The 27,959-nt window shown below is 45.7% G+C and overlaps 2 protein-coding genes and 1 long non-coding RNA gene across 4 annotated transcripts; 1 reads left to right on the plus strand and 2 right to left on the minus strand.

The window, feature by feature from the left end:
- Positions 1-2,345: 2,345 nt before the first annotated feature.
- On the minus strand, positions 2,346-11,436 carry LOC109731559 (probable LRR receptor-like serine/threonine-protein kinase At1g51880). Its single transcript, XM_073510823.1, has 14 exons — positions 11,328-11,436; positions 10,542-11,109; positions 9,157-9,641; positions 8,571-8,715; positions 8,126-8,197; positions 7,974-8,039; positions 7,789-7,869; positions 6,994-7,148; positions 6,644-6,879; positions 5,774-5,840; positions 5,605-5,664; positions 4,821-5,490; positions 4,719-4,729; positions 2,346-4,391 (listed from the first exon to the last, which is right to left on the minus strand). The coding sequence occupies exons 1-14, from the start codon at positions 11,434-11,436 to the stop codon at positions 4,018-4,020; spliced, it is 3,099 nt and encodes a 1,032-aa protein (XP_073366924.1). The 3' UTR covers positions 2,346-4,017.
- Positions 4,085-11,707, plus strand: LOC141042459 (uncharacterized). Its single transcript, XR_012205311.1, has 2 exons — positions 4,085-4,347; positions 11,285-11,707. It is a non-coding gene; the product is annotated as an uncharacterized lncRNA (long non-coding RNA).
- A 1,051-nt stretch (positions 11,708-12,758) lies between these two features.
- On the minus strand, positions 12,759-26,627 carry LOC109731563 (senescence-induced receptor-like serine/threonine-protein kinase). Of its 2 annotated transcripts, XM_045235001.1 has the most exons (12): positions 25,525-26,627; positions 24,770-25,334; positions 24,056-24,555; positions 23,266-23,410; positions 22,916-22,987; positions 22,768-22,830; positions 22,613-22,693; positions 16,230-16,384; positions 15,880-16,115; positions 15,592-15,721; positions 13,983-14,042; positions 12,759-13,864 (listed from the first exon to the last, which is right to left on the minus strand). In XM_045235001.1, exons 1-12 carry the CDS (start codon positions 25,619-25,621, stop codon positions 13,215-13,217), a joined length of 2,754 nt encoding a protein of 917 aa, XP_045090936.1. In that variant the 5' UTR covers positions 25,622-26,627; the 3' UTR covers positions 12,759-13,214. The 2 variants fall into 2 exon arrangements, with proteins under 2 accessions (XP_045090936.1, XP_020146332.3); XM_020290743.4 differs by lacking the exon at positions 25,525-26,627 and having other exon boundaries at positions 15,595-15,721; positions 24,770-25,489.
- Positions 26,628-27,959: the final 1,332 nt, after the last annotated feature.

Raw genomic sequence — 27,959 nt, forward strand, 5'->3', positions numbered from 1 at the left:
AAAACACATAAACTCATAATATAACCATCATCGAACTTTAAGCGTGCGGACCCTACGGGTTCGAGAACTATGTAGACATGACCGAGACACGTCTCCGGTCAATAACCAATAGCGGAACCTGGATGCTCATATTGGCTCCCACATATTCTACGAAGATCTTTATCGGTCAAACCGCATAACAACATACGTTGTTCCCTTTGTCATCGGTATGTTACTTGCCCGAGATTCGATCGTCGGTATCTCAATACCTAGTTTAATCTCGTTACCGGCAAGTCTCTTTACTCGTTCCGTAATACATCATCCCGCAACTAACTCATTAGTTGCAATGCTTGCAAGGCTTATAGTGATGTGCATTACCGAGTGGGCCTAGAGATACCTCTCCGACAATCGGAGTGACAAATCCTAATCTCGAAATACGCCAACCAAACAAGTACCTTCAGAGACACCTGTAGAGCAACTTTATAATCACCCAGTTACGTTGTGACGTTTGGTAGCACACAAAGTGTTCCTCTGGTAAACGGGAGTTGCATAATCTCATAGTCATAGGAACATGTATAAGTCATGAAGAAAGCAATAGCAACATACTAAACGATCGAGTGCTAAGCTAACGGAATGGGTCAAGTCAACCACATCATTCTCCTAATGATGTGATCCCGTTAATCAAATGACAATTCATGTCTATGGCTAGGAAACATAACCATCTTTAATTAACGAGCTAGTCAAGTAGAGGCATACTAGTGACACTCTGTTTGTCAATGTATCCACACATGTATTATGTTTCTAGTTAATACAATTCTACCATGAATAATAAACATTTATCATGATATAAGGAAATAAATAATAACTTTATTATTGCCTCTAGGGCATGTTTCCTTCACTCACTTCTTCTCACGGCAATCAGACTCTGGGTGACCTGGCCGAGAGCAGTAGCCACAGAAGGTGTCACGGCGCGACCGACCCCTCTCAGCATAAGAAAGACGACCCACCCCCCTGAAGGAGTAGGCAGGAGCGGTGGAGCAGTGAGGCGAGTAGGTGGCAGAGGAGCCCGGGTGGCCAACACTGATGGAACCACAAGTAACCCAGCAGAGCATAGGCGGGTCTCTTCAGCACGAAGCTCAGCAAGTACCTCCGAGATAGGAACACGACCACGAGCGAGCAGGTGAGCACGGCGAGGCTCGAACTCAGAGCGAAGACGAGATAAGAACTCGTGAACCCGCTGAAACTCCAAATCGGACTGTGTAGTCTGACAGCAACGGCAAGTTCCACAAACGACGGTCCGAAGAGAGTCAAGCTGACGCCAGATGGCAGAGCACTGTGAATAGAACTCATCAACAGAGGAATCACCTTGCTGGAGTGCATGCTCCTGACGCACCACAGATAGGTCGAGAGCATCACCAGAGGGCTGATAGCGGAGACAGAGATAAGACCACATCGCTGCAACTGTGCCAAGTCCCATGAACTCCGAGGCAAACTGAGAAAGGACACTCGCAGGAAGAACAGCAGCAGCACGAGCATCATCATTGCACTACTGAGTGTAAGCAGACAGATCATCACGATAGGCAGAAAGGGCATCCGAATAGGCTGACATCTGCTGTTCATAGGCATCCACTGCAGTATCATCGAGAGCCTTGGCGGCATCGCGATCAGCCTGAGAAGCATCAGCAGCAAGAACCGACGGTGCTGGCGGGGTAGGAGCCACTGGAGCAACAGGGCAAGGCGGACAGGGGACCTTGCCAGAGAGAACACCCCACAGAAGGAGACCGCGCATGTGGATACGCATAAACCCCGCAAACTCGGCATAGTTGGTGCCATCGAAGATCACCGAGCACCGAGGAACGGCGACATAGCCCGAAGAAGACATGAGGAACTCTTTTTTTCTTTTTTTGTCAACTGCTACAGGAGACCCCGATCCAGATCGGGATCGGGCTCGCGCTGGCTCAATCCAGCCCCGATGGAGGAAGCGGGGGGGGGGGGGGGGGGGGAGGGCGAGCGTGGGAGTGGCCGGCCCTGGGCAGCACCGGCTGCAACAGGAGGCGGCCAGGGGCGGCAGGGCGCGGGGAGGCGCTGGGAGGTGGCTGCCGGTCGCGGCCGAGCACGGGAAGGCGCGGGGCGGCGCGGGACAGTGACGGCAGGCCGCGGCCGAGCTCGGGGCAGCGCAGGCCGGGGCGAGACGGCGTGGCGGCGGGGAAGGAGAGAGCCGGGGGCGAGGGAGGAGGTGGCCGGCGCCGGCGACGAGGTAGATGGAGGCCGGTGACGGGGGAGCTAGGCACGGAGCTGCGAGCGTGCGGGAGCGGGAGAGGAACCTAAGCATCTGATACCATGTTAGGAATGGGCAACTACCTTTACTGAGGGCCAAAGGCCAATACATATACATGTGTGGTAAAGTGCAGAAAACCCCTTATATAATGGGGATAAACCAGAAAGAGACTATACACATCTAACAGTAGGCACTAGTATTCGTCCATCCACAATCGATGTTAACAAACCCTGCATAAAGGGGAATATGTGTCAGTATCATGTGTTTCAAGTTTTTTTAAGATCTACAGTTCTACGCCAGGATTATGACCGGTGTGACCAGATATTCAGTAGCAGAGTAGCTAGTAATGTGCAGATGGAGCATGGATTAAGGGCCTCTTTGATTTGTAGGATTCTCAAAACACAAGAATAAGGAAAATATATGATTGGAGTGGCATGCCCACTTGAATTTTATAGGATTGGTAGAGTGTGTTTGATGGCATAGAAAAAAAATAAATGAATTGTAAAAAAAGTTGGACTGGAACATAGTACAAATTATGCCTTAAGAAAAAATCGGATTCAATCATACGAATCAAATGACCAATATAGAAGTAATTTCTAAGGATTGCAGTCCACCAAAAGTCCTATGGAATTCCTTTGAATCAAAGGAGCCATAAAGAGGTTCAGGATCAATAAACGAAACTAGGAGGATATGGCTTGTATTACCTGAAATAGACTGGCCATGGACTCGAGTCATCATGACCAGGATGAACAGCAAGCCCGAGATCCATGTCAGTTTTCTACTTGCCGAGCAACCGAAGCTGATGACCATGGTACCCCTTTTTCTTTCTGCAATGTTTCCAAGCAATCATGCGAACTGAGAGGCTTCGTATCTGGTACAAATGACTTATGTACGAGTTATATATATGGCAGACAGACACAAGTAACACAGTTTAGTATTTGGATTGACTTGGCCTCGACACTTGATTAACAATGTGAGGAAACAGAACGGCCTGTTCATCAGTAGGTAACCATCTTGTGACTCGTGAGAGCAATCATCTATGAAAGGAAAGTGCAACTTGCCATGGATTTTAGTTTTACAATCTCTGCCCTGACGTACTACCCATCAGCATGATAACGAAGTGCCAGTTTGAAGATTCGTGCATTTTGGCGAATCATGCAAGCAGCTCGATTCTGCAGGCTATAGCGACGCGCGCTGACATTTCTCTGAACCAGTCTTTCTGTGCTAAATTAAAAAGAGAGTGACAGAGTGTAGTTCAGTAGTTATACAAGACAAAAAGAAGAGAACAACTTGCAAGGCCAGTTCAACGACGTTGCGGTAAAAAAAATGTTTTGTACTATTATTTAAAAATATATATTCAACGTGTATTTGAAAAATGTTGAACACTTATTAAAAAAATTAAAAACATGTTTATGAAGAAATACTATTCATGTATTTAAAAATTGTTAAACATGTATAAAAATATACTTTACATGAACACAAAAATATACAATTTATATATAGAAATAGAAATCAAAACATATATTTGAAAAAAATCTTATTCACTGGAAAATTTTAAACGTGTATAAAATGTTCCTGATGTATACGAAAAATGTGTACAGAAAAATGTATATATGTATTAGAAAAGAAAAAAAAGGAAAAACAAAGGATAAAAAATAAAAAATAAAGAAAACCAGAGAAAATAAAATAAAACCGCTGCAAACAGTGAAAAAAAATCATTAAGAAACCACAGAGGGAAGAAAAAAAACACGCGTTCTCAGCTACAGTATTGGGTTGGCCCTGTACCCCCGCGCCAGAGGCGAGCCGGAGCTATCGCCTCGCAGCTCTGGCGGTAGGCATCGGCCATAGATTGGGAAGACCCGTAACAAGACCGTAGCCCCTTCGCCGTCAGGCACGGCACTGGTCGCAGGCGCCGCCCACTTCCACTCCGACTCCACACAATGGCACGCGCCACAGCCATCAGTCGGGAAAAAGCTTGCTGTGCTGCCCCCAATCTCTTGTCCAGCTCCGGTTTCGAGGCGGAGGCCAAGGGGGAGGAGGCGGAGGCGCTGCACCTCGCGGACAAGTCGAGGAACAGCGCCGAGAGCTAGGTATGTCATGTGATTGCATTTCTTCCCTTTTGATAGCTCAGGTCCTCAGGCGCCAACTCGCGTACCATGTCATATAATGTTGTGTTAGTTCATAGTTGACAAACTCCGAAGATGCTTGGATGATTTGGTAGAGCAAACAAGTGCTTTTGATTTGAATCCACGGCCTAGCGAGAGAGATTGGGGAATGAATGTCGGAATTCTTAAGCGGTAATGTGTAAGCAGACCACTTGTCCTAGGATTTGTGTGGACTTCAATGTACGTGCATCGATTAACCGACCACCGAGTTCTCAAATGGAAGGGGATGCTACATGCCTGGAAACTATTACCGGTAGTAAACGAGTAATATTGGAAATTGAAAATGATACACTTACTGAATTCCACTCTGCGAACGATCAATGACGATGCAGTTAATCAAATTACAAAACATTATCTAAGCCGATGCAACAATAACACAGTAGGCGTTTCCCTTTCACCGTCCAGATAAGAGGCTCATTTGTGACATCCCATTGGTATAGCCAGACTGGAAGGAGCTCCCCTCGTTGCTGGCTCCTGAAATCATCATCTGGAACTGCCTTGGAATTTCACTATCCATGGAGTAGGTACGTCGAGGGGTCGCAGAAACAGACTGCTTTTCACTTGAAACCGCTGGCAACAACCCTTTGAGCCTCGTGGCAACCACAGTCATGGTTGGCCTGTCGACGGCTGCGTTTTCCACACAGTTCATGGCAAGGTCCACCACGCTCTGCAGGGAACTGGCATCGTACTGATCCATCAGCCTCTTATCTACAACATCATGAATGCTTCCCATAGCTATCTTTCGGCGCACCCAGTTTGGTAGGTGGACGGTCTGAGGGTCCATTAATAGTGGGGGTTGTCCGGTGATGATCTCCAAGAGCACGATGCCAAAGCTGTAAACGTCTGTCTTGACAGTGATTTGGTAAGATGCATGGTACTCGGGGTCGATGTACCCAGGAGTGCCAGCAGCAGCAGCAGTAGATATGTGTGTGTGAGCATCGTTAAAAGCCCGCGAAAGCCCAAAATCAGATATTATCCCCACCAGATTCTTGTCCAGAAGGATGTTGGGGGTCTTCACATCTCTGTGCACTATTGATGGGGTGCATAACTCATGTAGATACTCCAGTCCTGCAGTTTATTCAAACCCGTCCTTTGTCAACACACACATACATGACCTAGAAAAGAAGAAAACACACACATACATACATGGCCTAAAGGCAAACACACAACTGAAATGCGGACCTTGTGCAGCATCAAGTGCAATATGGAGTCGTTGTTCCCAATTCAAACTATAGTCACCTCCTGCATCAGTACATACCAAATTAACGTGAGTTCCATTTGATTTGTTCATGTGGTACTAGCATAAATACCAATTTCTGTAATTTTTGCACATATCTAAGCTAACTAATACGTGCACTTTGATCTTCAAGAGATAACTGCTTTTCCTTCTCTCTACCGGAGCAATTTTCTATACAAATCTAATCAATGAGCGAACCAAGTTATTGACATATTCTTTGAATACACACCTCTCTAGTTTTTGGTGTGTTGCTGGCTTTGAAAGATGTACATGTTTATAATTTGTCGCTATCATGCCATGTTTAGGACCTATGACTAAGAATGTAACTGTGGCAGCCCCAATTGTTTACCTGATATTTATGATGCCATGACTATGACACTAAAAATATGCAGTTCTACGAATGCAGCTATGGTGGCCACAATTGTTAGTACAGTATCTATACAGAGTAAATTTGGTCTACCAACTCAACTATATTAAATAGCAGCAGTAACACTTTCGTCAATCAACTACACCTTTAACATGGAATTCAGTTTAACATGAAAATCCTGATTGCAGTACAATGTCAAAGCCAGAGTAGCTTGGTTTATAGTTTATTCTTTTTGTATTAAGACTAGGTCATGTCAAATTAGTGATAATAATTAACTGCAAGCCTAAGTCAGCTATGGTTGATAGGAACACTAATAGAAGTTAAGGGAAAAGCCACCTCTTAAAAGCTGTTGAAGATTTCCTCTGGGCATGAAATCATAAACGAGTGCTAGGCATTTCTTGTTTTGGCAATATCCTTGCAAAGTCACGAGATTCTTGTGATGAACTTTGGACAAGGTTTGCACCTGCGATAATTGATATAGTTACAAAACATCCTAGACCTGAAACCAGTTGCATTATTTTATAGAATATGAACTGTGGAAATGATTTTGTATGTTTTGCAACCTTAATTTTGTCTGAAGAAAGTAATGACGTGGCCTAGTTGGTTTCGTGTTATACCTCAGGGAGGAAGTCTGTTGACTCTGCTATTGATGTCTCCATAAGCACCTTAACAGCTACTTCATCGTCATTTTCCAGTGTGCCATGATAAACAGTACCAAAACCTCCTTTTCCAACGATTGATTGGAAGTCGTTTGTTATGTGCTTCAGCTCTGCGTACGTGAACCGTCTGATATCAATATGTAGTGGAGTTTCCTCTTCATACATAGCAGAATCTTCATCATCTCCTGACTTCCCTGAAGAGTCAAGAAGTTGTTTTTTACATGAAAGTTTAGGTACGAAGCTGCTGTCTTCTGCCTACCATATTGCACTGATGAAAGGGAAATTTAGAGCATAGAATTTCGTTTTACCTTCCCGGTATAACTTCCAGAGTATGCCCATCACTACTAGGAGGGATACCAGTACCACAGGAACTATCACTGCGATAAGCACGGTAGATGTGGTGTTCTTCTTCTTTGAACAGTACGTATCTTTGACGTTTGAGCATACAGGATTGCCTTCTAATCTAGTGATACAATTAAATATCATGCGTAAAAAATAAGCTCAAAAGATCTCAGCTTCTCTATAAAGCTATGATTAATTGATTATAACACACCTCTATGTTCTAACACAACTAACTTGCTAATAGTGCTTCTACACATCTCTACCTTCCAAAAGAACAAACTACACGGTTTCTAAATCATGTGCAGTTACTAATAGGTCCTTATCTACCTCTCATTTTGAAAGCCCATAGATGACAAAAATATTTATAGTCACTAGATGCTAGTACATGTAATTAAAGGCACATTTGGATCGATAAAATGCACAGGGAAGTGTGTCTCCAAGATCTTTTTGTGGCACTCAGATTGGCCACCACAATTTGGTAAAAATTACCAAAAGTTTATGTATATGCCAAGTGGGGATGCTCTGGCATAGTGCTAGCAAAGTGTGGCATGCCACTAACCAAACAGTGGCCAGAAAAAGGCAAATTCAGATGCGTTTTAACTTTTAACCAATGCACTGCTATATGTGCAAATATGCTGCTAACCTGGAATTGTTTTCTTTGATAACCAACTTTATGCTGAGCCTATTCCTTTTAGGTGTAGTTTTTTAGTTTTAAGAAAAAAAAATCTAGTAAGGAATTGTGCAATGGAGCATGGCAAAACCTTAAGTCCAGCGAACCGGCCTGAAATCTTTGAAGAATAGAATCAGGGATTGCTCCATCTAGCTTGTTATTTGACAAGTCACTGAAAAATAATAATAATAATCATTCATCTAAAATTTATACCATCAACCACAAATGTAATCAGCACTACCATCAACCACAGGTGTAATCAGCATGTAGACTTACAGAAATTTAAGTGACTGTAATTGATAGTCTGGAATAGCTCCCGTCAAATTGTTGTGTGATAAATCCCTATATATATTTCGTTATTAGGGTCACAAAAGATGTCAACATAATTTCATTGAGCCCATCAATATTATGTGGTGGGCGCCACTTACAAGTTTTCAAGTGATGTCATGTTCATGAATGATATGGCAAATCCACCCCTCAGTCTGCTGGTAGACAGATTTCTGCAAAACCAACTCATTTTAATACAAGTCATCTTAATCTAGTGATAGCATCAAGCTAAGATGGATTTTGAAGATTACGTAAATATTTTTATGTGGTTCAGGTCTACACTAAATTACGTGTGCTTTCGGGTTTCAACTAAATTACATGTGTTTTCAAGATCTTAGCCAGTAAGACACGTGACTGAGTTTCTTCCTAGTGATATGTGTATAAAAACATGAACATATCTGCACAACGTGTAAACCAAAAGGAGCTTTTGCGGGAGCGTTAAATTGCTTGGGGTTGATGCAATGTACTTCAAAGGTTTAGAAGATTGAATTGGAATGTTTGGAGATTTCAAAATGTATATGATATAAGTCCTGGTTATGCTCTTACACTGTGACAATCCTTGGATTCTGGTTGCTCTTAGAGTAGTCACAAGTCAAACCTTCCCAGGAATACTCTCTTGGGGAGCATGGATCTCCATTCCAGTTTCTTTGTGCCAAACTGTAGTGCGTCTTGACTTCTTTTATGTAATTGGCTACAACACCAAAAGAGAATGGAAATAAATATGTACCCAAAATGTAGCTGTATAAGTTTGGTATGGGGCCCCCTTTATGTATTTAAAAGATGAAAATATTAGCTTAAGAAGTTGCAATATCATTGCATATATATGCAAGTATATCTTAACATAGAACTGATTAAATTGTACTAATTCATTTATCAATTACGGTCTTCATGGCACATTTGCACTAATTGAGTGCTTACTCAGGAGTTGAGTGTACAACTGAATCAGTTGGTTGATAAACTTGATTCTATTACTTTAGTAAAGATCACGACAATATGAAATGGAGTTTGGGAATCTTCAGGGGTCTAGACAAAGAGACCTCGATCATTAGCATTGACAACTGTATCATGTGAATCTGCCACATATATACATAGCAAATGTGTAATGCGTGTGCAGTATATACATTGATCTTACCATCGTCAGAGTCAGTGGTGAGATTATCCATCCGAATGAGCGAGTACACCTCCAAAGCGTTGATGAGCGGCGGAAGACTTGAGCTGGGTGTCTTGCTCAAGTTGAAGAATGCATCGGCGTGCAGGAACTCCCCGCTCTTGTACTTGCTGACCATCTGGAATCGCAACGGGGAGAAGTCTGGGAACAGCAAACCTTCGGCATTGTAGATGTCGAACCTCCTGCTCAGGTTGCTCTCGTTGATATCGGCAAAGTGAAAGATCGGGAGAAGCTGTAGGCTCTTGCCATCTTGATTGCGACCCGTTGCCACGATGACACTCATGTGGGAGTAGTTCGTGTCTATGGTCGACGCCTTCTGGAGGATGTCCGCCGGCACGTTGAAGACGTTGTCAAGGCTCTCCACTTTGTTGTTCGTGTTCAAGTTGATCCAGGGGTAGGATGTATCGGGCCACCTCTCCCAGAACCGGTCATAATTGTCCGTTGGATATCTTCATTGCACACAGAGACAAGGAAAACAGATAAATAGATAGCAGAGTACGCTAATCTTTGGTCTTTACCTGAAGGCACTTAATATGTGATCTAGCAATGCCAACTTCTTATCACCTTTCTCTCTCTAAAAAAAGGAACTTCTTATCACTTTGAGGTTTACTATTATGTTTTGTTAGAAGTGATTGCAGGATTCAGAAAACAAAGGACCAAACATTTCAAACGTGTTAAGCTAGCAAACTGAATTAAAACGATTAACAGTCATAATTCAGATATAATCCAATATTCCCCTGCAAAAAAAGAAGATATAATCCAATATTATGTATGGCAGCCTCATCAGCATCGACTCGTGGGCTGATCCACATTCAGGACAAGTAGTTGTTTTAGGTTGGTGTGTGGATGGTCGTTGCGTATGTAACGTGGTGATTATGGACGGGCTATGTACTCCTTTTCATTTAATACAGTAGATGATATGCATGCTTATGCGTATTCTAGAAAAAGGGTGATGATTCTAAAAAAAAAGGGTGATGATGCTTGTTGTGTACCTCGCCTGTCGCCTGATATGTTTGCTGTGTAGTGCTGGGCCTTTTGGATGGTTGCGTATATATGCTGGAATTGTGGAAGTTTGTTTGGGTCGTTCCTAGGCGCTGTAGGAGGGCGCACTAGTTGTTGTGAGGGTGTTTTGTGCATCAGGTTGTTGGCTGATCTGTTTGAACTTATCTTTACTTTTCTGCACTTTGTTTTTAATTTCCAGACTTGGATGTGTTCCGTTATTTTGATAATTGTTACGTTATCGTTGACTGTGGAACCCGATACTTTTCGAGGATTGTATGAAAAAAAACCGATAATTGATCCTGAGCAGTGTTGCTTGTATGAAAAAAAGGATGGCAGCGTCGTCTCACCTTGTGATAGGGTCGGTGACGTTGCCAAATCTGAACCGTTGAAAGTTGCTGATTGACACAGAAGTATTGACAAAAGGGTACATGGTATCTTCTAGTGGCCTCAGCTCCAACGCAGATATGAAGGGAGTCCCTGAACCAAAGTTTATCAGGCAGACGGACACGGCGTTGCTCGGAGCAACGGTGATCACCTCCTTCCACACGGTGTCTGATGGATCCGTATTTGTCAAGTTCACCGACTCCCAGAAATTGACCCCGATGTGGAGCCCAAACAGAAAAGGTGACCCATCCATAGTCTTGTTCAACCCATCATAATTGCCGTAAGTGAACAAGGCCCTCAATAGATACTTCTTACCAACGATGGATGTCAGTGTATAGCAATTCCTTGAGCCGTCAGGGAAGCTCCTCAGGGTTTTTTGTTGCTCATTTGCTGCGCCAGCCATGAGCTCCTCCGAAATTTCATGGCTCAAACCGCCCTCGACAGATTCACCATCAAAACGGTACACTATTCTGGTGGCGTTGTCGATGTAGGCACTGCTGTTTGTCCATCCACAGTCGATGTTTACGAACCCTGAAATACGGTGAGTATGTATCAGTTTCATGTGCTTTGAGTATAAGATGCATACTAAATCAATGATCGTGGCATGCATGGCATGCATGGCTACTAATTTGTTGATTTCTGAGATTTCAGTAAATTGAGATTTCTCAAGTTGAACAGGCTGAAGTAAACTGAACTGTGCGTGCAGATGGAGTACCGGGCAAACGCTGGGAGGATATGGCATGCATTACCAGCGGTAGGAGGCTGGGCTCGGACTTGAATCATGGTGGCCAGGATGAGAAGCAGCGCGAAGATCCATGTCAGCTTTGTACTTGCCGAGCAACTGAAGCTGGTCGCCATTTGGTGTTGTTGGGTTCTTGCAATGTCTGGAGGCAAGAGACAGACGGCTCGTGCAGTTATATGGCAGAGAAAGACAACTGACACGGTTCAGTAATGATTTTCTTTTACTATTTTGGTTGACTAGGCCTCGGCGCTGGACTGACAATGCTGAGAAAAACAGACCGTTGGGTTCCCGCGGTAGGTAATTCTGGTGAAAGAACGGCATGCAACTTGCATTCATCGAAAGAAATGAGGGTGCAACTTGCCATGGGAGTTCAAATTTGCACGTCAATTGCCGTGTTGTTTTTTACAATCTTCTGCATGCGACAAAGGCACTGCTCGTCAGTGCGATGACGAGGGGGGTTGTAAGTCTAGGAGACGGACTCGGTGTTTGTGTTGGGCGAGACATGCATGCAGAATTGCAGGTCGCCTATGCAGTCAAGGATGCTGATCTTTGTCTGAACCAGTCTGCCATGCCAAAGTAAAGAACCGTAACAGATTAGTCACGGGATTAAAAAGAAAGGGATAACTCACCAGTTGGACGATGCTACGCGCTTAACTTGCCACTTGCCAGACCAGTTCGATGATGATACGCCCTGGTAACTTAACTCAACTAGAACTAGGGTGATGTGATACGCTTGTTGGCGGTTTCTCTAAATGGAATTCGACGAGGGGCTTGTTGTTTCAGAAAAAAAAAACTTGGCAGACGAATCATGGGACCATGGTTGCCCGTTTTGTTTCTTCTGTGTAAAAATGAACAAAGTGCTTGCACACGAAAGGAAGTGTTAAAGACAAGCGTGGCGGAGCTTTAGACTTTAACGATCACCGACAGGTCAACAGATCCACCGTCAGATATGGCGAAGCGCACGGCCGTCCGCTCTCGTCGGATCTCGGCCGCTCGATACTAGGCAGTGGCGTGGGCCGACTGGGGCGAGCAAAAATTAAAATAGGAGGGGTTCCTCCTCACGGATGCCCGTGGGCCGTGCCCGCGTGGGGTATCGCTAGGCTTCTTGCGCGGCTGCGCCCACGCTGTAACTTGACAGGCCGGTAAGGTTTTCTCAAAAAAAAAAAAGAAAAGAAAAAGACAGGCCGGTAAGGACCCACCCCTTCGCCCTCAGGCACGGCGGGGGTCGCCGCCCACTTCGACTCCACACCAGGGCGCCGCCGCACGCCCATTTATCGGGCAGCACCGGAGCTGCTCTACTGCACTGATGTGCTGCCCCTAATCTCTCGTACAGCTCGGGTTTCGAGGCGGAGGCGGAGGGGGAGGAGGCGCAGGCGCTGCAGCTCGCGGACAAGTCGAGGAACTGCCCACGGCGCGAGCGGCGAGACTAAGGTATGTCATGTGCCATTTCTGCTCAGGTCCTCAGGCTCCAACTTGTGTGCCATCGCATGTAGTGCTGTGTTAGTTGAAAAACTCCGCAGATGCTCGGATGGTTTGGTAGAACAAACCAGTACTTTAGATTTGAATCCACATGCTCCCAAGAGAGAATGGGGAATAAAAGGACGAATCCTTAGGCGGCAGTGTGTAAGCAGACCACTTGTCTTAGGATTGCTGTGGACTTGATGTACGGGCACTAATTAATGGGCCACCGAGTTCTCAAATGGAAGGGGTTAGGTCTTGATGTACGAGCAGCTTCATGCTTGAACACTATTACCGGTAGAAACGAGCAATATTAGAATCTGAAAGTCATACAATTACTAAATTCCAGTTTACGGACGATCAATGAACGCAGTTAAGCAAATTACCAAACATTATCTAAGAGGATCCAACAATAAACACAGTAGGCGTCTCCCTTTCACCGTCCAGAAAAGAGGCTCGTTTGTGAAATCCCATTGGTATAGCCAGACTGGAAGGATATCCCCTCGTTTCTTGCTCTTGAAATCATCAGCCGGAACTGCCTTGGAATTTCAGTATCCATGGAGTCCGTGTGTCGAGGGGCCCCAGAAACAGCTGGCAACCACACTTTGAGCCTTGAAGCAACCTCGGTCATGGTCGGCCTGTTGATGGCTGCGTTTTCGAGGCAGTTCATGGCCAGGTCCACTACACTCTGCAGGGAACTGGCATCGTACAGATCCAGCAGTTTCTTGTCTGCAACATTGTGAATGCTGCCGTTAGCTATCTTTTGCCGCACCCAATTTGGGAGGTGGACAGTTTGAGGGTCCATAACTACTGGGGATTGGCCGGTGATGATCTCCAAGAGCACGATGCCGAAGCTGTAAACATCTGTCTTGACAGTGAGTTGGTAAGTTGCATGGTACTCAGGGTCGAGGTAGCCAAGAGTGCCAGCAGCAGCAGTAGATATGTGTGTGTGAGCATCATTAAAAGCCCGCGAAAGCCCAAAATCAGATATTACCCCCACCAGATTATTGTCCAGAAGGATGTTTGGGGTCTTCACATCTCTGTGCACTATTGATGGGGTGCATAACTCATGTAAATACTCAAGGCCTGTTGTTTATCAAAACTCGTAGTTTGTCAACACACACATACATCACCTCAAAAGAAAGAAAACTCACACATACATACATACATGGCCTAAAGGCAAACACACAACTGAAGTACGGACCTTGTGCAGCATCAAGTGCAATATGAAGCCGTTGTTCCCAATTCAAACTATAGTCATCTCCTGCATCAATACATACAAAATTAATGTAAGTGCCATTTGATATGTGCATAATAGCATAAATACCAGTTTTCCTAACACTTGCACATATTATTTTAGATCGACTCCATTTAAGCTAACAAATGATGGATAAACACACAATGGTTAACCATATCATCATTGGCGTTTTAAGATCTGAGTCCTGCATAAACAGGCACTTTGATCTTCCAGAGGTCACTGCTTTTCTGTTGTGAAGCTTGATCCACAACGTGGTAATTATCGTGTTGAAGATAGCCAGACAGCATTGCTGTGAGGGATTGGTAGGCATAGATTTAGATAAGAGAATAACTTGGGAGAATAGATTGATTGTTCTTGCCTCCTTCCCAAACCTTTCATGACATGCACATATATGATACTCCCTCTGTAAACAAATATAAGAGCGTTTAGATCACTAAAATAGTGATCTAAACGCCTTTACATTTCTTTACGGAGGGAGTACCTCCTAACTTGACAGTTGACACCCATGGGGTTGCACTCTAACTAGGAAACCCTCTGATATGAGCATCTCAATTCATACTTTCCTAATCCTTGCTGTTCCAAATTAGTCTTCCTAATTCTACCTGTAACTCAGTTTAAGTTGTCTCCTTCCTGAACTCTTCCCTAGCCGACTCCTTCCTTGAATCTTATTGGGGTCTCTTTCCTGTACAGAACTCACCTACCCTTGCTGGCCGGCTGGGAAGCTGCAATGCATCCGATTCTGCTTTGCGGCAATGCACTAATGTCCACAACATTTTCATTTGCTTTACCAGCGCATGTTTTTATATACAAATCCTGAAATCCAGTTAACAATAGAACGAAGCTATTGAAGCATTCTTTGAATACATATCTCTCTAGTGCTTTGTTTCTTACTGGCTTTTCAAAGATGTGCATGTTTATATTTTGTGACTATCATGCCATGCTTTTGAAAAAGAATTTTACTTTGGTAGCCCAAATTTGTTACGGAATATCTATGACCATGCCATGGTTAGGATTTTATGCAGCTCTAGGATGCAGCTATGGTCTCTCACTTGTTAGTTGAATATCTCTACAGAGTAAATTATGTCTACCAACTCAACTGTATTGACTAGCAGCAGCAATAACAGTTTAGGCAATCAACTGTACCTTTAATAAGGAGAGCCAGTTTCGAAAATCCTGGTTGCAGTACCATGTCAAAGCCAGAATAGTTTGATTTTAGAGTGTCCTTTTTGTACATACAACTAGGTCCTGCCGGATTTTATTTTTATGGATGCACAGTATATTGATAAGATTTGAGAAATAGGTGATTCCAAAGTTGTTAGTGAAAGCTGCTGGCATTTGGGTCCCTGTGTAACTGTTGGTTTCCCAGGAAGTAAAACTCTGAACTGGTGAACTTGCTTTTCAGATTGAGCAGATTTTAGTTTTGATTGAATGATTTTATTTTATATTGAATTAAAGTACAAATGCAACTAGTGATAATAACAAACTGGAAGTTGGATTTGTTGTACCTAAGTCAACTATGCTTGGCATAAACATTAGGAGAAGTTAAGAGAGAAACCACCTCTTAAAAGCTGTTGAAGATTTCCTCTGGGCATAAAATCATAAACGAGTGCTAGGCACTTCTTGTTCTGGCAATATCCTTGCAGAGTCACAAGGTTCTTGTGATGAACTTTGGACAAGGTTTGCACCTGCAGCAACGGATATAAGTATCAAATATCCTAGAACTAAAGCCAATCGCATCATTATGTGGTATGGACTCTGTAAAGGGTTTTGGACGTCTTGCGGACTTATTATTATTTTCTATTGAAGAAAGCATTGATTCGACCTAGTTTGTTTTGTGATATACCTCTGGGAGGAAGTCTTTTGACTCTGCTATTGATGTCTCCATGAGCACCTTCACAGCTACCTCGTCACCATTTTCCAGTGTGCCATGATAAACAATACCGAAACCTCCCTTTCCAATGATTGATTGGAAGTCTTTTGTTATGAGCTTCAGCTCTGTGTACGTGAACCGTCTGATATCAATATGTAGTGGAGTTTCCTCTTCATACATGGAATAATCCTCATGGTCTTCTGACTTCCCTGCTGAGTCAAGAAGTTGTGCTTTACATGAAAGTTTAGATACGAAGCTGCTCTCTAATATCTACCACCCATTGCATCGATTAAGGGAATATTAGAGCATAGATTTTTGTTTACCTTTCCAGCATAACTTCCAGAGTATGCACATCACTACTAGGAGGGATACCAGTACCACAGGAACTATCACTGCGATGAGTATGATATGTATGGTGTTCTTCTTATTTGAGCAGTATGCATCTTTGACTTTTGAGCATAGGGGATTGCCTTCTAATCTAGTGGCACAGTTACACAACATATAGAAAAGAGCAATTCATAAGACCTTAGCTGCAACAGTTATATAAATATTTAATAGGGAGAAGTATATTTTTCGTCCTTAAACTCATGCGAAAGTTTACAAATCGTCCCTCAACTCTAAAACAACCGAAACTCAGTCCCTCAACTATTCAAACCAGATATTTTTCGTCCTTGATAACGCTTCAGGTTGTTTTACTCTGACATGGACACTGGTTTTGAGTAATACCGGCCATGTGCCCTGGGGTTGACCACCACGTCAGTTAAGTGAAGACCTCCCGTGGAAGAGAACGAAGGACAGTATGGCGCAGGGTCATGCAGCTTCAGTTTCGATCCAGGTCACCTAGTTCTTGTCATACATGACGTTCGAGGAGTCCAGCATCGGGAAGCACGGCTGCTCCGCCATCGCCGCCAGCGGGTGCAGAAGGGCGTACGCGGCGACTTGGCCGCGGCTGCCGCAGGGTCTGACGGTAGTGGGTAGCAAGTGCTCAAATAGTCAAAGTCGAAGGGCGACAGGAGGAAACCGAGGCTGGCGTCGTCGCTGACCTGCAGCTCAGCCTTGGCGTTGGTGACGCGCTGCACGGTGAGGCGGAAGGTGGCTGCGTCGATGCTGATGTACGTTGTGGGCAGACGCTTGGATGGCCGCGACTGCTGCTTCCCTATCCCTGCGTGGCTGCCCACTGCCCCTTGCATTCCTGTCTCTCCTTCCTCCCCTCCTTGGAGCACGCGCCCGAGCCCACTCGCCTGGAGCTCCAGCGGCAGCCTGGATCACCTACACGAGCCTGCGGGCATCAGGAGGCGGCAGAGGAGAGCATGTGGTGGCAACGTCGGGCAGCCAGAGAGTGGGCAACAGTGAGCAGGGGCGGCAGCATCGGGCGGCACTCGGTGATGGTTTGTTATGGGATGATGATGAGCAGCACACCGGGGACTCGAGGGAGAGCCGGAGAGGTCAAGTAGGCACGGTGGAGGAGAGCGGGGCGCTACGGCGGGTCACTGGAGGCGAAGAAGATGACAAGGGCGCCAGCGATTGAGGCTCTCCCGTTTCGATCTGGTGATCTCATAGATCCTCCGCGTCCATGGTGTGCAGGAAGCTCAGGAGGATGGAGGCGTCCATGGCGCCTAGCCCCTTTCCCCCTCGTGCCGATACCATTATGCGCCATGGCCGCGAGCTCGGCTGGCCTCCTGCACTACGGCCACGTACGCCCCTGGTCGCAGCCTCGCTTGCGCGCGCTCCTGCAGCCCAACGCGCGTCCTCCTCTGTCCGCTCCCGCGTGCCCGACCGTGCTCCGGGCGAGCACCCTCTGCGCCCTGGCCCTACCCGTGAGCGCCACCGCGTGTTGACCGGCCCTGAGCCATTGCCAGGTGGGCCGACTAGTTTATTTAGCTGCCAGTTTTGAGCTCCAGACTAAAACCGGGTCACATGGGCAGTATTTGTCAAAACTGGGTATCCACGTCAGACCAAAACCGCCCAAAGTGTCATGAAGGACGAAAAATATTCGGTTTAATTAGTTGAGGGACTATGTTGCTGGTATTGGAGTTGAGGGACGATTTGTAAACTTTGACAAGAGTTTAAGGACGAAAAATATACTTTTCCCTAAATATTATGATTAGAGGATGAGTCTGTTTTCTAACACAACTAGCCAGCTAAACATCTATGCACTCTAAAAGAACAATTTTAGGATATCCCATCTAGTCACTCTAAAGGAACAAACTTCATGGTTTGTATATCATGTGCAATTACTAAAGTCCTTATCTACCTCTCTTGTTGAAAGCCGATAGATAACAAAACATTTATATTTGATAGATGTGAGTTGTGTAATTGAGGGCGTGTTTGCATCAATGCAATGCCCTACAGAAGTGTGGCTTCACACACTTTGTGTGGCACCCAAGTTGGCCACCACAACTTAGTCAAATTCTCTATGAGTTCATGTGTATGACAAGTGGGGCTAGGCGCTAGGAAAGTGTGCCATGCCACAAATATATCATTAACCAAACAGTCCCCAGAGAAAGCCAAACCTGTGTAACTCTAGTTTGGCAAAGTGTGGGTCTGAACCAAATGTTTAGCCAATGTATTTGTATGTTCAAAGATTATTGCCAAACCTTAATTTTTTCCAATGATAACCAATTGTTGAGCCTATTTCTTTTTGGCGTAGCTGCCAAAGCCTTTCAGTCCCAAACAAGTTGGGGTAGGCTAAAGTTGAAACCCATAAGAGCATCTCTAGTGATGCCCTAAAATTTACATTGTTTTGTTTTGAGGGATTAAGGCCTAGCTAGCAGATCCCTCAAACCAAAAATCCCTAAAAAAAAGCTTTTCATCCCCCAAAACGCGGCCATCCCGAATTAACTTAGTCCAAAGCCGCAACTTCTTAGTAAAAACAGTCGGCCGCCATGTTGTCCCCGTCGCCGTTGTTCGGCTCCCTATGCAGGAACCGTTGTGCGCGACCATCCTGCAGTCCTGCCGCCCTCTCCTGCACTTTCTCCTCGTTCTTCGGTGCCGGAATCAACCTTTTCACCGCCGACGAACCCGCCTTCCCATCGCTCCGCCCGGTGGTCACGAGGTCTGTTTCATCGGGAATCGAACCGGACGACCTTGGAGACGGCGTAGGAAGGTCCAATGCAACTCCTAGACGATCAACGGCGCCAGAACTGGCGATGAAGACCGCCCCACCACCCCGTTGCCGCCCCACATCCCGGGCATGGAGGTTTGTCGCCTCCATGCCCGGGAATCGCCTCTGCAGACTGCTAGGCAGCGTCGCCGGTGTCCTCTACCGTCGTTCGGCCTCAGCCCGAGCTCCATCATCAGACGCCATGTCTCTAACCCTGTCCGCCCACAAGTTATTTGTCAAAATGCCTCTATGTTTTTTTCTTGTTTTCATCAAAGAAAGGTCTTGAATTGTGTAGAAAGAAGAAGATGATGACTTTGATCTGGCGATGGCTGCCGTGGTGTCTATGGAGCAGGATTTCCCGCGGCCGAGGCTCGGTTCTCGGTTTGATCAAAGGACGTTTCTTCAAGATAGAATCATTGGTCATGATGGTTTAGTGAGGGGTTACTTTGCGCCGAATGCAGTATATGCTTCCTATTTTCGGCATAGATTCCGAATGCACCAAGATCTTTTCAGCACCATTGCAAAAGCTTTGGAGAAACATGATCCTTGGTTTCAGCTAAGAAGGAATGTAGCTCACTGCAAGTGCAATTCGATTGTTGAAGATTACCGCAACCATGGGAGTCCTTGCTTATGGATGCCTGATCGATGCCATTGATGACTATGTTCGCATTGGGGAAGATCTTATTCTAGATTGTGTGAGACGATTTTGTGATGCTGTGACCGAAATCTATGGACCGAGAGTACTTGAGGGCTCCCAATGATGAAGATACCAAGAAGCTCATGGCATAAAATGAAGAGAGAGGTCGGCCCAATATTCTTGAATCTGTAGGACATGGAAGAATTGCCCTATGGCATGGCAAGGTCAGTAGAGAGGGCATTGTCATGATCGAACCATCATTCTTGAGGCATTTGTATCACATGATCTTTGGATTTGGCATGCATACTCTAGGATGCCTGGCTCTCACAATGATCTCAGTGTCCTCTCTTGATCTCCTCTTTTTGTAAGGCATGTTGCCGTTGACAATCCACCTTGCAACTATGTTGTCAATGGCAATGAGTATAACGTGGGATACTATTGAGCCGACGAGATCTATCCTCCACAGGCCACATTTGTGAAGACAATCCACCGTCTTAAAGGCAACAAGAAATCTCACTTTGCAACTATGCAAGAATCTCCTAGAAAGGATGTTGAGAGAGCTTTTGGTGTGCTTCAACGATGCTTTGTGATTGTCTATGGCCCTGCTGAGTATATCAGAACCCGGAGATCGTATGGAAAATCATGACAACATGTGTTATCTTGCATAACATGATCATTGAGGATGAGAGGACCCGTAGGACTTTCGGTATCTCTTCAATGGGCACCTGGTGGAGCCGGAACATAACCCAGACAAGATTGAAGCCTTCCTCCAAGCACACCGAAATACAATAACCGTCAAGCTCAGAACTAACTTCAAGAAGATCTTATTGAGAAGATTGGCGCCTTTATAGCACCGATTCTTGTGCTTTTACCATGTTTATTTGGATTCTTAATTCATTTGGACCATTTGTTGTGTTTTGAACTTGCATGGTTATGTTTGAGAATATCAAATTTGCTATGTATTTGAATTGTATGTACCTGAATTCTTAAGTATTGAACTAATATGATGTGATAAAGTTTGGAAACGGTTGGATGGATTAGCAAAACAATATTTTTAAGAGAATAAGTTTTAGGGGATCTGCCAGCTGAGGAAATGTTTAATCCTTTTTTTTACTTTTTGGGATAGGAAGAGGGTTTGAGGATTAAGTTTAGGGCATTTGTTAGAGATGCTCTAAGATCTCGAAACCTAGTCATGGTTTTGGCATGTGGATAGATAACTTCCATGCACCCATTTCCATGGCTAGTTCTTTCGTGATACTCTAGTCCTTCAGGTCTCTCTTTATGGACTCCTCCCATATCAAGTTTGCTCTACCCCAACCTCTCTTAACACTATCAACATGTTTTATCCTTCCGCTATGCACTACACCGGCGCTTCTGGAGTCCTATGTTGTATATGCTCAAACTATCTCATATGATGTTGGACATTTCTCTTCAACTGGTGCTACCCCAACTCTATCACGTATATCATCATTCCGGACCCGGTCCTTTCTTCTGTGGCCACATATCCATCTAAGCATGCGCATCTCTACTACTCCTAACTGTTGGACATGTCGCCTTTTAGTCTCGAAATAGGCTTTCGCCCCGCTTTATAAATAAAGCAACGGAATTGAGGTCCTTTAGCCTGATTTGGGACATCCGCCTGCCCCTGAAAATCAGGATCTTCCTGTGGCAGTGGATCCGGGGACGCCTTCCCTCTGGGATTGAGGTCCTCAAGCGTAATGGACCTGGCGACGGAATGTGTCCCATGTTTGGCATGGTGGAGGATGCTAACCACATCTTCTTCTCTTGCCACACAACACAGTTCCTATGGTCCTGCTTCCGCGAGACGGTCGGCGGACAGTGGTGCAACACCAACTTCCATGACTTGTTTGCGGAAATCCACGCCTCCCCCCCCTCGCCACCGCCATATTAGATGGTTGTGTGTTGGGGTCCTCGCCTGGACGCTTTGGACCATCCGCAACAAGCTTGTTATTCAGAAAATGCCTCTCTGACGTGCGACTGACGCGATCTTCAAATTGTGTGGTTACTTGCAGCTCTGGCGGTCGCTTAGCCGCCCCCAGGACCGGGACACCATCAACACCCTTCTCGCCGACCTTCGCTCGATGGCCTTCCACGTGGCGCCCCTGCTGCCGCCCCCTCCTCCGGAGCCCGATTAGACTTGTTGCTCTGGTTGCTGTGTGTGAGTGTGTGTTTTGTTTCCAGGGCTTGTTGAGCTGTGTCCTCAGCATTAACCCTATTTGCTACTTTTTGTGAGACTTGTGTGTGTGTGTGAACCTTAATGGATGTTTGGCTTGGGCGGTTTGCTTTATATATAAAGCGGGGCGAAAGCCTTTTTGGGTATAAATAAAGCAACAACCCAAAAAGTACATGGTCGGGCGATACCAGATGGTGAGGTAGCCCTCTTACAAAGCCGATCCTGAGATAACCGGCACACGCAGAACGCACGCGACTACACTACCCTCAACGAACACCGAAAGAACTAAACACCCTCATGCTACGACCTAGCACACCTGAGCTCCACGACAACGCCCTCAAGAGGGAGAATGGCGCAAAGCATCGCCGGTGCCGAGTCCACACTGGACAAAGGTCTTCACCCAGAGCCTTGACACGGAGAGAAGAACCACAACGACGTCTTCAAGAAGGGCGCAGCACGCTCGGGTATCGGCGCTAAGGCATGGAGCTTTTGCTCGGCAACTCACTCGTGCCACCACGAGGCAGCCAGGAGGAGTGCGACGATGTCAGATCCCCAGATCTGGATCAGGACGCCTTTTAGTTGGCCAACCTTTTGAGTTTCATCCTCATAAGAGTGGCTGTGTTTTGAAGTTGGCTTGCCAAGCCTATCACAATCCTCCTCCTTTACCTGGGCACCAACTATGTTTGTTTGGTCTATTTTTCTTCTTATATTTAGTATGGAATTTTGTAACATTCCTTTGTTTTAAAGAATTGTGTGGCAGAGAATGACAAACCTTAAGTCAAGCAGGCCGGCCTGAAAACCTTGAAGAATAAAATCAGGGATCGGTCCATCAAGCTGGTTATTTGACAAGTTGCTGTAAAATAATTGTTAAAATCATTATTGAAAATTAATATCATCAACCAAAGAGTTAATCATCACAGAACTTACAGGACTCTGAGTGACCCTAGGTAGTCTGGAATAGCTCCTGTCAAATTGTTGTGTGATAAATCCCTATATATATATTCGCGTAGGGTCACACAGATGGCAAACATAATCTCGTTTAGCCCATCAATATTATGCGGTAGGCACCACTTACAAGTTTATCAGTGATGACATGTTCATGAATGATATGGTTAATCCACCTTTCAGTCCACTGGTAGACAGATTTCTGCAAAAACAACTCATTCTAATAGAAGCCATGAATTTAATGATAGCATGGAGCTAACATGCATTTTAAGCTCCATTTTAAAGATTATTCAAGTATCTTTCTGTGGTTCAGGTTTACACCAAGCTACCTGTGTTTTCAAGGTCTTAGACACGTGACTGAGTCTCTTACTATTTATAAAAACATGCGGTACTCTTCAAAGTTTAAAAGATTGTCTGCAATGTTTAGATTTCAAAATGTATGTGGTACAAGTCCTGGTTTTGTTAGTTCTCAGTTCTTACACTGCAATTATTCTTGGATTCTGGTTGCTCTTAGGGTAGCTGCAAATCAAACCTTCCCAGGAATACTCTCTTGGGGAGCATGGATCTCCATTCCAGTTTATTTGTGCCAAATTGTAGTGCTTCTTCACTTCTTTGATGTAACTGACTACAATAGCAAAAAGTCAATGGAAACAAATTGGAACGGAATAAAAAAGTTGTGTATGTTGGGTATGGGGGCTTATATGTTTTAAAAGAGGCGGAAACTGTAACGTAAGAGGTTACCAAAATATTCCGTATGCAAGCATTATGTTTTTGTAGAACTGAATATGCACTGATTCATTTCTCTAATCTTGGTGGCATACTCAGGAATCGACTGTATTGCTAAATCAGTTGGTTAAACTTGTTCTCTCTTTTCCAAAAAAAACTTGTTTATACCTTACTTTGGTGAAGAGTGTGACAATGTCAAGTGGTGTCAGGGGTCTCAGAGGTCTAGATTGGCAATAACATTTGTTTTAAAGCAGGGAGCCAGAGGTGTTCGAGCAGTTTAACCTACTGAATAAACTGCATGATGCTAATTGGAATCTGATCCTTAGTTTTGCCCTGTTGTATCTTTTGTATCTTGTGTTTCTTGTTTGTTTGTTTTCAACTAGGTCTGTATAGTTCTTTTCTTTTCTTTCCGAACTATGCTTTGTATCATTTATTTGAAAATTAATAAAAATACACAGCAGAGTCCTGTTGTTTCCCCTCAAACATAATAATTGGATTGCTGGCAAATGTGTAATGCACACACAGTATATACATTATATCTTACCGTCGTTGGAGTCAGTCGTGAGGTTATCCATCCGAACTAGAGAGTACAGCTCGAACGCATTGATGAGCGGTGGGAGCACCGAGTTGTTGGTCTTGTTCAGAAGGAAGGAGGCTGCGGGGTTATGCAAGAAGCGCCCATTCTGGTGCATGCTGTCCACCTGGGATCGCGAAGGTGAGAAGTCTGGGAACAACATTTCGTCGCCGCTGTAGATGTTGAACGACCTATTTGGATTGTTGTCAACGACCTCGGCAAAGTGGAAGATCGGGAGAAGCTGCAGGTTCGTTGAGTCCAGGTTGGGACCCGCCGCCACGACAACGCTGAAAAAGGTGTAGTTCGTGTCTAGGGTCGTGGCGTTCTGGAGGATGGCTTGCGGTACCTGGAAGGCGTCATTGCCTGGGAGCCTCCTCACTTCATTGCTAGTGGTCCGGCTGAGAAAGGGGTAGGTGGCGTAGGAGGAAGAAGAGCTCTCCCAGAACCGGTCATAATCGTCCATCGGATATCTTCATCGCACACAATGACAAGGAAAGAACAATTAAATAGTCAGCACAAATACACTACCCCTTTGGTCTTTACATGATATTTACAGGATTCAGGAAACAAAGAAGCACACACTTCAAATGAATTGAGCTGGTTAGCCAACCGAATTTAAACCATTGACATGTATAACTATGATCCAATCAAAAAAATAAAATATGGATGAAGGTCCTGTCTCACCTTGTGATAAGGTTTGTTGTCATGTTACCAAATCTGATCCGTATAAAGTAGCTGATTGACACCGAAGAATTCACAAAAGGGTACATCACATCTTGCAGTGGCCTCAGCTCCAACGAAGACACGAACGGTGTCCCTGTACCGAAGTTTATCAAACAGACCGACAGGTTGTTGCCAGGTGCAACAGTGAGCACCTCCTTCCATATTGTGTTTGATGGATCTGAATTTGTCAAGTTCACCGCCTCCCAGAAATTGACACCGATATGGAGCCCAAACCGAAAAAGCGACCCGCTCATAGTACTGTTCAACCCATCATAGTCGCCGTAAGTAAACAAGGCCCTCACCAGAAACTTCTTACCAGTGGCGGATGGCAGCGTGTAGCAATTCCTTGAGCGCTGAGGGAAGCTTCTCAAGGTTTTTTGTTGCTCATTCGTGGCATCAGCCATGAACTCCGTTGAAATCTTGTGGCTCAATCCACCATCGACAAATCCATGATCAGAATGGTACTGTATTCCTGTTGGGCTGTCGTTGTAGGTGCGTCTGTTTCCGCAATCGATGCTTATGAACCCTGCACAAGGAGAATTTGTATCAGTTTCATGTGTTTCAAGTTTAAGATCTACGCCAAGATCATGGCTGGTGTGACTAGATATTCAGTAGATAATACTCCTAGTATGTTATCGCTAAGGCTTCAGTAAAGTGGGAAGTGTTTCTTAAATTGCACTCCAAAGTAAACTAAAAAATGCAGTGGGGCACATCACCCGAAGTAGACTGGCCATAGACTCGGGTCATCATGAACAGCAAGGCCAAGATCCCCGTCAGTTTTCTACTTGCTGAGCAACTGAAGCTGATCACCATGGTACTCTTGGGTTCTTGCAATGTTTGCAAGCGATCATGCAAAAAGTAAGCGTTTGTGTTTCTCTGCTACAAATGTATTGTGTACGCAGTTCTGTTCATGATTCTGTACGTAGTTATATAGCAGAGAAACACAACTTAGTACTATTTGGATTGACTTGGCCTCGGCGCTGGATTAACAATGTGGATGAAACAAAACGTTCTGTTCATCAGTAGGTAGCCTTTTCATCATGTAAGAAATGCAACTTGCATCTCACCTAAAAAATGAAAATGCAACTGGCCGAGTTGTCGTGGAGTTTAGTTTTTGACTGGCTCTGCGCTAACGTACTGCCCATCAGCGTCATAACGAAATCCTAGCTCAAGATCGACGCATTTTTCTTGGCGAATACGCATAGCATGCGTATCATCCATTTAAAGAAGAGGACGGCAAGATGCCGGTTACAAAGATGGGTTCATTTTTGGCGAACCATGCATGCAGCTCGCTCCTACAGCGATGAACCAGTCTACTGTGGTAAATTCAACGAGAGTAACAAAGTGGATATCAGTAGATCAGTGGTTTTAAGACAAAAAGAAGAGGGCAACTTGCAAGACCAGTTCGCCGACGTTGGGCCAAACCCAGCGAGACCTAACTCCGCTGGCGTAAGAGTGAGCGACAGCACGCATGCCGGCATGCGTCCCCTCAAGCCGTGAAATCTCAAACGGTTGTTTTACCCGTGAATTTTCCATCAGCATGCGGTTGGGCAATGCATGTCGAATTCTGATGTTTCCTGGGGAGGACGCAGCGCACTTCCAATGTTTCGTGGGGCGACAGATCGCCGGCACGTCCCGTGGATGCTTAAGTAGGAGACTAGCAGGCCCCGCGAGCAAAGCTCTGGTAGCCTCGTTCTACTAGGACGTGTTAAAACGGGCCGATTGGTAGCCTGCTTTCACTGTTCGCCTCGCATGGCATGAACCTTAAAGTACTTCTGGGCCTGGCTTCCTGGAAACGCACGGTTTCTCCAGGGCCCGGCCCGAGCGGTGCACGTGGGCGGCGGCGGCTGCACGCGCGCGGCCACGCTCGAGAAGCCGCATTGCTTTCCGAAGCGCCGGCAGTTATTAGCCTCACCGCTCCCTCTTCCCACTCTCCCAACTCTCACCGGCGGCAGCGGATTGGAGTAGAGCAAGAAGACCACCGGACTTCATCATCGGCGAGCGGATCATCACTTGGCCCGCGGCAATGGCGGTAAGCACTTCTCTCTGTTCGACATGCATAACGTTTTCCCGTTCGATCCAGCGATATATTCGATCCATGGCGGAGGGGAATGGGGAATAGAGGTAGATAAGCATGTAGAGGTAGTTCATACTAGTCCATACGAGTTCATATGAGTTCATAGTACTTCAAACTAGTTCATGCAATATCGGAATAGAGGTAGATGCGGATGCAGAAGGGGGGATTGGGGGATAGGGGGTACACAATGGACACCGGCTCACCGCGGTGGCCGTCACCGGCGTGCGAAGCGGCGGGTCGAGCCGCTGGCCTTCATCTTCTTCTTCGTCGCCGTGCGGGCCGGCGGGTCATCGTCGTCGTTCTCGGCGGAGTCGAGGTCGATCTGCCAGGTACGACGGCCTGGCTCCGGCGCCCTCGCTGGCATCTGCACCGCTTCCTCCTCCTCCTTAGGCTCCCCACCGATGACCGCCGGTGGCGCGATAGCCGTCTCCCAGTACACTGCGACACGGCGGTCATTAGGAGCCTAGTAGTTCTTGTACTTGCACCACTTCTTCCTTTGTTTAGCGTCGTCGGAGACGGCCTAATTCATGGCCCAGCGAATGATGTCAACTGCCATCGCGCCCTTCGCTGGGTCAGGAATCAACGTCTTCAGCTCTTCTGCAGTGGCCTTCATGAGCACTGCATTAGATTCCTTCTGCATGTCAAGCATGGAGCCGAAGTTCGAGCACACCTCCATGGTGTTCTCGAACTTGGTGCAGTCACCAGCCGACCACCCGAGTAAGAAGGCCCTCCAGCCAATACCCCAAGGGAAGGGGTTGGCGTTGGAGCTAGAGCTAGAGCTCATGGCGATGGGGAGGAGGAAGGTTGACAGTGAGAGAAGAGAGGGGGTGGGTAAGTAGTGTTGGGTAGGATGAGTAAATATAGGGGTGATGGAGAGGAGGAGAAGAGTGACAGTCATGCCGTTTTAACTACATACTCTTCAATAAGCCATGAACTATGTGTTGTGCCTGACTCCATGAATTGTGTGCAGATCGAGGAGAGCAATGAGGTGCTCCCGGCCGTTGACAACAAGGGCAACCAGCCCCTTTACCCAATGCCCGACGAGGTTGTGCTGCCGCCCACCGCTGAGGAAGA

This window comes from Aegilops tauschii, chromosome 3 (assembly GCF_002575655.3).
Source record: "Aegilops tauschii subsp. strangulata cultivar AL8/78 chromosome 3, Aet v6.0, whole genome shotgun sequence".
NCBI classification, from domain to species: domain Eukaryota; kingdom Viridiplantae; phylum Streptophyta; class Magnoliopsida; order Poales; family Poaceae; genus Aegilops; species Aegilops tauschii.

What these genes read in the sequence shown, in the direction of transcription:
- LOC109731563 (XM_045235001.1), bottom strand. Translation starts at nt 25,621, where the DNA reads ATGGTGATCAGCTTCAGTTGCTCAGCAAGTAGAAAACTGACGGGGATC. An exon ending in AATCCAAGAATAATTGCAGT is followed by an intron (nt 22,988 to 23,265) that starts GTAAGAACTGAG and finishes TTGTTTTTGCAG; the next exon opens with AAATCTGTCTACCAGTGGAC. An exon ending in ATGTCATCACTGATAAACTT is followed by an intron (nt 22,831 to 22,915) that starts GTAAGTGGTGCC and finishes ATATATATATAG; the next exon opens with GGATTTATCACACAACAATT.
- LOC109731559 (XM_073510823.1), bottom strand. Translation starts at nt 11,436, where the DNA reads ATGGCGACCAGCTTCAGTTGCTCGGCAAGTACAAAGCTGACATGGATC. An exon ending in AGCCCAGCCTCCTACCGCTG is followed by an intron (nt 11,110 to 11,327) that starts GTAATGCATGCC and finishes ACCGTATTTCAG; the next exon opens with GGTTCGTAAACATCGACTGT. An exon ending in AATCCAAGGATTGTCACAGT is followed by an intron (nt 8,198 to 8,570) that starts GTAAGAGCATAA and finishes TTGGTTTTGCAG; the next exon opens with AAATCTGTCTACCAGCAGAC.